Below are 11,203 nucleotides of genomic sequence, written 5' to 3'. Positions count from 1 at the left end.
GTCATGCGCATGCTTTGAGAAAGAATCGGCACTGGCCATCATGGCTGCTGTTCGTTCTTCCAGTTCTCCCAACTTCTGTCCTCTTTCATCTAGTGCTATTCTGGCTCGTGCCAATTCACAAACTATTCCTGATGCTGCTCCTTTGACCCCTTCAATACCACCAGGACCTGGAATATGCTGGGCAAGGCTCCTTGATGCCTTTCCAGCAGCTGATTCTCCAACTGAATATGAAAAAAGAAAATCAACCAGATTCTATTCAGGATCCTTGCATACAAAAAACGGTCACTAGCTAGCTGAACTCAATACTAAAAGTGGAAATGTCATAAGCTTTGGATAAAACTAAAAGAAAATAAAGTGTTGTGCATCTTATGATTGATTACACAACATATTTAACGTAAAAACCAAACTATTCTGGTACAATCAATTATTTTTTCTTTTCTGGTTTGCAATGAGCTAGGAAGGTACTGAGAATCTGTATGGAAATTAGGCTATAAATAGCTGGGTAGGTGAGTGCCAGCTTAGCTTACTATTGGTTTCATGACTACAATGCCAGAAATTGATGTGTAGAGATGTCATTGCATCATTTTGCCTTGTGATTCACTGCATTTGTCATTTTACATCTCTTTATGTTGATGTATTAAGTTGTTTTTTAAAAATCTGTTCCATTAAAGATTGATAAATTATAAAGTATTCTTTTCAGACACGTCTGCTGTTCTCTGATGGCCTATAAAGTGGGTGGGTCTCTCAGCATTGCATCATGACATACTACATTAAAAATTAATTCCGAAGGTAGGATAGTTCTCTTGCACCAAGGATGGAAAACTTGTGGGCCTCCAGATGTTGGAGGACTGCAGCTCCTAACAGCTCCAACCAGCATGATGCTTTTTCATCTTGAGCTGCTGTTTCAGTGTTGATATCAGCCTTTTTGTTCTTGCCAAGTACTTGTGGATTAGATATTAGACCAGGACTAAGGGACCAGCTATTTATGCATTTTGTAATTTTATAACTATGTAACTTCACTACTTAGTTGATTTTTTTTTACACTATGTTATTTTATTTATTGTTGGTTTTTATTGATTTTAGTCTAGCCTAGATTTATTGTAACCATCAACTGAGCCAGTAAAACTCCAGTAATCGCAAGTCAGTATCCAACCTATTATTCATTTTATCTGCCGTTTTAATATTGTAATCTGCCTTGTGTATTATGACTACAATATATACCATTGAGTATAAATTAATAAGTAATTCTGCACAGGACTAGAAAAAAGCTTTATCTTTAATATTCTACTCTAATTCAGAAAACTGATAGTACTCAGATAATGGGCATATTAACGGGAAGGTATGTACAATGATATACAAGTAGTTAATACGAGGAAATAGATTGCACTAATCTTAGTTTCTAGTTAATATTTTTGTGTTTCATTTTACAACTTGGGACTGCACTCAATAAATATATTCTACTCATTTTCTATTCTTTTATTTTAAAAAATGTAATGAACTTACAGAGTTCTTCTCTGTCAAGTGATTGTGCACCACCTCCAAATAGGCCTTTGAAGAACCCTTTGTTTGGTGCTTCTGGTGTTTCTACTGGTGTGAAGAGTTCACCCAACATTTCCTTCAAAGAAAAATCATTTTCAGTCATATCTGAAATTTTATTTGGATTTCATAACAAAGGACAAAAGTACTATTAATGCACTCTCATTGTATTCTCACTTGACTTCAGAATTCAAAGTGCCCATACTGTTCCCCCTGTAGATTTTATCATTTTGCTTCAAACAATTTAGCATGCATTAGCTTAACTGAAAAGTTGTTAAGTCGCAACGATAGCTTTACATCACCTTTAACTCAGATGGAAATTCGAGTTGCGGTTAAACTGTGCACTTGCCTCACTTTCTTCAACGTTAAATGTTCTTCACTTACTACAATACACTGCCTTCCAATAAATACTTTACATTTGGTCTTACTGAATGTATTAAACTAAAGATTAAGCTGACAACAGACACACAGAAACATACTGACAATTTTCTGCACTGACTAAAAGTGGGTTGTAGCCTGACCTGCTGTTCCTCCTTCCATTTGTGGAAGTGAGACAGATCCAGCGGGCCTCCCTTTTAGGCTCCACAGTCACCTCCCATGCTGTTTCTAGCGGTTAGAAAAAGCATGGGGAAATTCAAACCGTAGAGGGAATGGCTCTGTCCCTCTTTTTTTTTTTTAACGGAACACATACAAACTAACTAACTATTAAAGCTACTGACAGAGACAAGTAAGAAACCTACAAGCCTGGACGAAACAGAGAAGACGGAGTCAAGATGCAAAACGAAACTGTTCTGCAAACAAGGGTGGGGGCCTGAAAATGGCATTGGAGCTATGATTTTGCCTGCTACCATTTGAGGGCACTTGATACCTATACTGAAGACATCTCTTCAGTATGCATTTGATCAGGTGCAACCTCTACAGCCCAACTAAATGTATATGGGTTGTGAGAACACAGTTTTTCTGAAAAAAAATAATCTGATTCAATTCTAATTCCCTGCCCCCAGGTCTCTTTTCCATGCTAGAGAAACCCATCTGGACTTGTTTCATCTCTCCTTCCAAAACAACAGCTATAAATTAAAAGACAAAAGTAGTCTATTCTTCAAATAATGCTTTTACATTAAAAAATAATTACGAAGAATCTTTTATACTTTACCTGCAGATTTTCACATGTTTCTTGACTATAGGTGATTCTCTGGATTTCTGTAGGTGAGACAAGGTACAAAGCTTGCCCATTGTTGGTGAAGCAAAATGTTCTGGCTATCCGCATGTTGGTAAGCGGTAAGTAATATACATCCAACAGCGGCCTTAAACTTGGCAAACTTAAGAAAACAGAAAGGAAAAAATGTTAAAGGTGGGATATGAGCACTTTATCTACTTTTCTAAAGCTTGATAGAGTGCATAAAATGCCTTTAAAAAACCCCCCTAAAAGCTTACATTTTTCAGAACTACGTAGGCTTATGCAGAGTCCTAGCCCACCTACCCTAAGTCCTCCACAACTGAAAGAGTAAAAATATAAATGTATGCAAACTATTTTTCATAAGGATATATATATAATCTAATTGGTGCATTGTACGTCTCCAAAAATGGTAGCCAGTTTGATTCTTGGGATTTTATTCTGTGTTTTTAAATAGGGCATGAAGAATCATTGTGAAAAAGATGTTGATATTATATCTTATACACAATAGAAACATTCAAACAAAGAATCTAACTATTAAATGTACACTTAAAGCTCTGTGAGATGCAAAGAGTTGCTATATTTACTTTGGGTAGGGGTACCAACTTGAATAAAATATTGGGGGGGCAAGTAAGCCCCACCCCACATAATCGATCACATGATGCAATGCACACACATGATGCAATGCACACACACCATTTCAATGGCGACCCCATCAACTTTGTTGGGGTCTGGCCTCCTCAAATATTTTATTGAGGACCTTGGCCCCTAGGAGTTGGCTCCTATGACTTTGAGTTGCATCTAGGGGAAAGCAGTGTGTGATTGGAAGACAGTTCATACAACCAAACTCTCTCCCGCCATCCCCAGTGTAGCCTCCTGAAAACGCTCTCTAGAGGTTTGTGGACTGCCTGAACAATGCAAGACTGTTGTATGGGGCTACAGTGTGAAGAGGGAATTTCCCCTCCTGATCTTACGCGATTTCCCTCTCATACTGCAACCATGTACAACACTGCTTCCACTGTTCAAGGGGCTTTGGGGGAGAATAGGATGAGGAGGGGAAGAGAGAATTTGGTTGCATCATGAGCTGCCTTCCAGCCACATAATCATTAGATACATTCCCCACTTTCTTTTGAACAGTAGCCCTCTACCCTCACACCATGGTCTCATAAGTTACTTTGGAGCCTCATCAGTTTCAAAAGAAGTTTGCTATGTAGCATGGGGGATGTTTTTAGAGCAATGCAATTGCAAAGCCCCACTGGGCACACAGAACTAGCTGTAAAGTTTCTCAGATCGTGGACAGTACAGAAAATCCAAGTAGTGCTTCTAATTTAGGACACATTTCCTTCAGTAACTCCAAGGTTGGAACACCAACCACAGACCCCACTAAACTTAGCAGATGCTTTTAAAAGATGTATCACAGGGGGGAAAAGAACAGAGTCTCTTCTTATAGATAATGACTAGAACCACTGCTAAGTCCTGCCTGGAAATAAAAAACACTTTAAAAGGTAAACTACAATACTGAAAAAATATAGCAGCTGGCCAAATTATGTCTTCTGAATTGTTAAACTTCACTGCACTTTTTCAGATATAGTATACAAAGGGTATTGTGAAGCATATTGTGTTAGTCATTCTTCGTGATCATGAAACAGAGGAGTTGGTGATCTTCAGGGTATGAGCCTGAACCTATTTTATAGGTCACAAACACCAACTCTTCTTTGAACAGGACCGCTGAGGACAAAAGATTGGCAGAAACTAAGGACAACTTCATAGGTGGCTGGAAAAGACATTTGTCAAATAAATATGATCTAAGATATTCATGAGTACCATTTATGTTTGAATAATTTTGATATTTTGGATGTATAAGCTGATCAAAAAGCAGCTTAACAAATTTATCATCTTGGTACAAGTTGTATCAGAATATTAAAACACAATAGAGATGACATTCAACTTATGCTGGGGTTACGTTACAGGGATAGTGCATAAAGCCAAAATCGTGTATAGTCAAAACATATAGGGTTTAGTGGCGGATGGGAATACCACCCCCTTAGGATGCCCATCCCTTTATAAAAAATTTTGCCAAGTGTGTAAAGCAGATGGACACAAGTTAAATGTGCATAAGTTGCAAGTTACCAGTACTGAGTCTTTTCTGGCAGCACATTCTAGAATTCCTGTATACTTCTTTATTTGAACAAAATGATATTATTTTAAACAAACAAACAAACAAACAGTCTTGACCTACTTGCAGAATCCTATAAACAAACTCTATAGCTCTATGGCATATGCCAATGCAGATTGTTTAGGAAAATATAGAATTATAGAACTGTAAAGTTGAAAGGGACCCTGAGGGTCATCTAGTCCAACTCCTTGCAGTGCAAGAATCTCAACTAGATCATACATGACAGATGGCCATCCAACCTCTGCTTAAAACCCTCCAAGGAAGGAGAGTCCACCATCTCTCATGGGAGTCTGTCCCCTCAATACCTTCATCCAGGTCATTATAAAGATTTTAGAACCCCGCAGAACTCCACATGTTCCTTTTTTCTAGGATGATGAGAAACCGTTAGTGAGCACTCTTTGGGTTTGGTCAGTGAACCAGTTACAAATCCACCTAACAGTCATCTAGTCCAGTCTGCATTTTACCAGTTTCTCAGCAAGAATATCACAGGGACTTTGTCAAAAGCCTTACTGAAATCAAGATACACTACATCCACAGCATTCTCCTGATTCACAAAATTTGTAACTATCAAGAAAGAAAGAAATGAGATTCATCAGACATGACTTGTTTTTGAGTAACCCATGGTGGGTCGTAGTAATCACAGTGTCCTTTTATAAATGCTCGCAAACTGTTTAATTATCTGTTCTAGGACCTTTCCTGGTATTGATGTCAAGCTGACCTATTGGTAGTTATCTGGAACTTTTTTTCGTGTTTTGAAGATGGGGACATCTGCCCACCTCTAGTCTTTTGGGACCTCACTTGCTGTCTAAGAATTGTCAAAGATTATAAGCAGAGGCTCTGAGTTTACTCCCGAAATTTCCTTTAGTACCCTTGAGTATAGTTCATCAGGCCCTGGAAATCTGAATTCATTTAAAGTAGCTAGGTGTTCCCTTACCACCTCTTCCCATCTTTGGCTGCAGCTCCTTCCTTGCATCGTTTATTCTATCACCATCAGGTTGGGCACTGCTTTTCTTTTGGGTGCAGAGACAAAGCAGGCATTGAGCACTTCTCTGTCACCCAATAGCATTTCTCTGTCTTCTCCAATCAGAGGATCTTGCTTGTTCTTTCTCTTGTTTTGAACATAGCCAAAGAAAACCTTTTTTACTGTTGTTAATTTATCTTGCAAGCTTGAGCTCATTCTGAGCTTTGGCCTGCCTGACCTCCCTGCAACTCATGTATACTCTTCCTTAGTGATTTCTCCTTTCTTCCATTTATTATATATTCCCTTATACATTCCCTTCTTACATATCAGCTAATCTGTAAGTTCATTATGAAGCCACATTCATTTATTTAGGTGCCTCTCACTTTTCTTTCTTGTTGGAACTGTCTATGCCTTCAATATTTCTCATTTAAGAAACTCCCATCCATCTTGGACACCCTTCTCTTAAGAGTATTTCTGACCATGAGACCTCACACAGTAGTTCCTCAAGGTTTTTGAAATCAGCCTTCTTAAAGTCGAGAGCGCATGTCCCATTACACTCAGCTTTCCTGTAGCTAGGTATCATATAACCCAAAAGGACATGATTAATTCCTCCCAAGGTTCCCTATACTTTCACTTTGTCCATCAGTTCCTCTGTGTTGGTGAGGACCAGGTCCAAGAGAGATGACCCCCTTGTTGCTTCTTCCACCCTATTGGAAATGAAATAGTGAGGCAATTGAGGAATTGCATTCTTGGAAGAGTTTGAGCTCCAACAGATATCAGGGTAGTTGAAGTCTCCCATGACTACTATACCTTTCCTTTTTGAATGTTTAGTAAGGTCACTTCTACAATTTTTACCCATATTCTCTCAATCTGCCTTCTATGTTCCAAGTCACAGATCTCTTCACAAGTGTACATTTTCTTAACATATAATGCTACTCCTCTTCCCTTCTTGTTTGATCTATTCGTTTGGAGCAGGTTGTACTCCTAAATTTCTATATTCCAGTCATGAGTCTCATCCCACCAGGTTTCAGTAATGCTTATTAAGTCATATTTGCCACCCTGCATTAAGTGCTCAAGTTCTAATTGCTTGTTTCCCATATTCTGTGCATGTAGAGTATAGAGAGTCAACTGTGTAGAGACAACTGAAACTATGGGTTATTCTTCTGCACACTGCTGCCTCTGTCCTCTTCCATAGAAAGTCACCTGCCATGACTACAAATCTCTTCCTTTTCTGGGGAGTGACAGGAATCATTCTGTACACTGTACCTTCCACTACCACCTTGGTATGTTTGAGGTTTGCAACCACTGCAACTTGGTCCTCTGGCTGAGAATTGGTGTTCGAGATGAGGGCATGGAACCAATTTTGTAGTTCCAGAGACACAGCATGGCTCCTGAAAGTCCTGGTTTTTTGTGCCACATTCCTCCAGGGGTTTGTCTCCTGCACTGGGCAATCTTCCTCCTCCCTAGAGGCACCCTGCCTGCATCTCTGTTCCAGCACAGTCCACTCAAAGCTTCTGATCCCAGGTTAGTTAGTTAATGCAGGTGAGTAAGTTTAAGTAATTCAAAAATACCATTGCCAAGAAGCCAAACTCTTGCAACTAATACTACATGCCCCATAAATCCATAGAGGGAAGATGATGACCTAGAAATCCAACTCCATATGAAATCTTTCCCTCCTACTATTAGATTGCACTTTTCCTCTGTTCACACTGTCTCTGTGTGTTTTAAATTCAAATTTAGTCATGTCTAGCTGGAAAGCAGACACTTTTGAGAGACAGATCTGTAAAATTTAGCCTCTACTTTTAATGGCTATAGCAGCTGCCACCCAAAGATATGCTCAGCATATGTGGGCACAGTTCCTTTCATGATGCAGACAACTGTTTCCTTTCTCCCGGTCCTATCAGCTGACAAATGAAACAACAATCTCTCAATCACAGCAAGCTCATCTGATACTGGTTTTCTTCAGATATCATACTAAATCTTGGTCAAAAAGGTTTAACCAAAGTTAACACGATGTTTAAATTGACAAACTAGTTTACATCCGGCAGGCAAGTAAGAATAAGCTACTGTACTGTTTGAAATAGGTAACAAAACATGGGGTCAGATCCAAAGGTTCTGCAGCCCAAGACCACTTGTGGAATTGATCATTCTACCCTCCTTCCCATTCTTTCCAGGAGTCACTCCAGAACAGTATGGTCCGAATCATGGGAGGCTGTCACAGAATGGGGAATCACCCAAAATCAGGTTGAGGAAACGTACATTAGGGGAGCTCCACAGCTAGCATTCAATCTGTTGCAGCAAGAGTCTTCTGCCTAATATGGGGTGGCATTCCCACGGCAGCCTTCCATGAGACACCCTACAGTTGAGATTCCACCTTTACTGTCTGGAGCAGCCTTTCAGGGGTGCAGGGGGCTGCAGAGGAGTGGAAAGATCAGTTGTGTAAGCATTCCACTGAGCAGCCTTTTTGCTTACGATGGCTTGGTACAATGATTCAACTGGCAAAATTTGCAGCTGAGGCACTGCACCAGATCATCAAGAGAATAACAAGCAGTAATGGCATTTTTGGAACCAAGAGTATTGTTTGGATTCTAAACTATGGTTAACACAAGCCACGATTTTAATGATATTTAAGCAGAGCCCTATTAAGTCATAATTCCAAACAAAATGATTTTAAATAGCTGTGAACTGCATTCTTAATGTTAATTAGTCAAGCCAAAAGAAGAAAAATGCATGTAGCAAAGGGATGGCAAAAGTTATCTTTTGCTTCAAAGTCATTCAAAAACTGCATTAAATCACATAAATAGGTAAACAAGTGGCTAGTTTATCAGCAGTCCTGCATACAGGTTACATATGAAGTATGCATGTTATGACTGCATGTTCTCCCCATCACTTGTACAGCTTCAGTATGAACTGAAGAATCCTTTGTTCTAGGCTCTGTTGCAGATAAAATATGCAGCATCTGTTTGATGGATTTAAAAATAAATTAATAGTAATAGAATAAGTATATTATTTTAATACTGTAAATATATTACAGCTGCAAAAATATTTACCCATCAAATCCTTCATTTTCCCTGTGTAGTTGCAGTCTTATTCACCTAGATAACATTTGTTTTCTTAAAGTCTTTGTACATTTTATGTATTCTCAGCGAACACATCTATACTGATTATATTGCCTCCTTTTAGTATTGAATATCTTACCTAAAAGTCATTATATGTCCATTGGCACAGAAACAAGCAAGGCAGATACTGTTACTCAGTGCCACTATATCTCCACGAAGGACAAATGAAGTCTCTGTTATATTTTGCTTATAAGTACAGTTCTGTGAAGGCAGTGAAATAACTTTTGCTTGCTTTTCAGAACATATCACTGCATATTGGTTTTCACTGATTTCCTGAGAGGAGGATGGAGACACTGAGACAGGCCGGCGTTTCTTCACCTTATCCTTTTCATCCTTGTCTTCAGAAACATTGGGTTCTCTCCAGGGTTCATATGCTGGTGGAACTAATGATCCTGTAGTGTCCAGAAAAGCCATTCTCAGTATTGCCCCTTTAAGCCTTAGTATGGTTCCTAAGATACAGAAATAGAGAACTTTGCTAAAATATCTGTACAATTTTTGACTAATAAAAACATGTCCAGCCTAATAAACTGAAATGTATTCCTAATTTATAAAGCACTCTTAAACTATTGCCTCCATAATACCATGACATGTAGAATGTGCTTAGGGGTCACTCCTAAACAAGAGTCCTTTCTGAAAGGAAGTCTTCAAGAAATACATGTAAGCACATAACTTGTTCTTTTAATGAAGGATCATACTGAAGAACCCATAGGAAATTACAGTTATATGTACTTATGTTTGGAAGCTCATTTTTTAATGAAATACTGCCTTGGATTTGTTCTGGAAAAAAAAAAAAAGGGAGTTCCTGTTTGCAGAAGATACTGAGATCCAGCAGAGGGTCTATGCTGGAGGAAGGAACCCCCGCCCCCCCCGTTCCTTCTTCCTCTAGCCTCCCCATGTTGCTGCTTATGAGCTTCCCATAGGCATCTGGCTGGTCACTGTGAGCATAAGATGCTGGGCCTTTAATCTGATCCAGTAGGGCTCTTTTATTCTTATGCACTCATGTCAGTTGCTGAAACCACTATAACAGATTTTCAGAGATCATAGGGGCAATGATGGAGAGAGGAAAGTAGCTAAAATGGTCTCTCCCCACCCCCCACATATAGTGTAACTCTATGAATCACATGTCTGGATCAAACCACTTCGTTTATACAACTTTTCTCTTTCTTTAACCCTGTGTTGAAATAAGATAATGCTGGCAACATGATGGCAGCACACACACACAAATTACAGTTCCTGCTTATCTTTTTTTGGGGGGGGGGGTGGAGAATTTTTAAAAAGCAGGATTTCTGGCATCCCTCAGAGGTCCTTTCCATCCATAGGAGAAAACAATACAGAAATCTATAGATAAAGAATAATAAAATTCAGGGGAAAGGACTTGCTCACAATTGCCCTCATATGCTGTTGTACAGGATAGCCAAATCTACAGATTTTCTAATCCTGTGCTTCCAAATCAAGATGACATGTCCATTTATACAAAGCACAATCTACTTGAGGCACATGGTTAGAAATATTGCAGTTTATGAAAGATATTATATTCCTTTTACACATGTGAAGATGAAATTTTACAGATGAAAAGGATTATGTTGAATTCATATATACCTGATTATATATAAGCTTTAGCACTATAAGAGAAGCCAACAAACACAATTCTCACAAGAAAGTTCACTTTTCTGGCAAAATACGCCAGAAGAAGCCAACAAACGGCCTTCTTGCTTTTGTGCCGATGACTGTCATAGTCACAACACCACATTAAGAATTAAAAGCACATAGTATTTTGCACATTCTAAACTCTGCATTGTGAAATACATACCACTGGGAGATACAATTACTGGCTGAAGTAGTCTTTGCTCTCCTCCTGGGGGTAAATTCAATGCAATGACTAAAACTGTACCCAACGTAGTGCCAACCCACAAGCAGGGTGAAGGTGCTGTATCAGCTTTTCGTGTGAAAGTCTCACAGAAATGAAGAGCTGAAATTGCTTCTCGAGATTCCTTGTCAATGCTGGTGACACTAGAACTCCTGGATCTGCTGAAGGAGTTGTCTCTAACATCTGAAATATTTAATATTAATTTAAACACAATGAAAAATTGTCCATCTTCACTTTAAAGGACAGTTTAGCTATAAGGCGTCTATAAAAACTCAATTCACTACAGTTAAGTCCATTTCACACATTGCATGTTTTAGGTGAACACTCAAGTAACAAGTGTGAAAGAAATGTGTTTGAACATACACATATA

General features: G+C 38.9%; 1 protein-coding gene and 1 long non-coding RNA gene across 9 annotated transcripts in view; one reads left to right on the top strand and one right to left on the bottom strand.

Moving 5' to 3' along the window:
* The window catches only part of LOC308473251, a 34,765-nt gene extending 25,429 nt beyond the window's left edge, over nt 1–9,336 (top strand). For all 3 annotated transcript variants that reach the window (XR_013983990.1, XR_013983991.1, XR_013983992.1), the window contains 2 exons: nt 7,275–7,371; nt 9,206–9,336. This is a non-coding gene — a long non-coding RNA (uncharacterized lncRNA). The remainder of the gene's footprint in view (nt 1–7,274; nt 7,372–9,205) is intronic.
* The window catches only part of STXBP5 (syntaxin binding protein 5), a 117,463-nt gene that overhangs the window by 9,371 nt on the left and 96,889 nt on the right, over nt 1–11,203 (bottom strand). For all 6 annotated transcript variants that reach the window (XR_013983974.1, XM_080998554.1, XM_080998555.1 and 3 more), the window contains 5 exons: nt 10,777–11,016; nt 9,046–9,415; nt 2,690–2,855; nt 1,504–1,615; nt 1–221 (listed from right to left, as the gene is read on the bottom strand). Coding sequence is in view for 5 of the 6 variants with exons in the window: in XM_080998554.1 (XP_080854680.1) it covers nt 1–221; nt 1,504–1,615; nt 2,690–2,855; nt 9,046–9,415; nt 10,777–11,016 (1,109 nt within the window). In the remaining variant the exon portion in view is untranslated. The remainder of the gene's footprint in view (nt 222–1,503; nt 1,616–2,689; nt 2,856–9,045; nt 9,416–10,776; nt 11,017–11,203) is intronic.

Source organism: Podarcis pityusensis (genome assembly GCF_964106645.2).
Source record: "Podarcis pityusensis genome assembly, chromosome: 3".
Lineage (NCBI taxonomy): Eukaryota > Metazoa > Chordata > Lepidosauria > Squamata > Lacertidae > Podarcis > Podarcis pityusensis.
The sequence above is the reverse complement of the archived record's forward strand: the minus strand, read 5'-3'. Positions and strand labels throughout refer to the sequence as shown.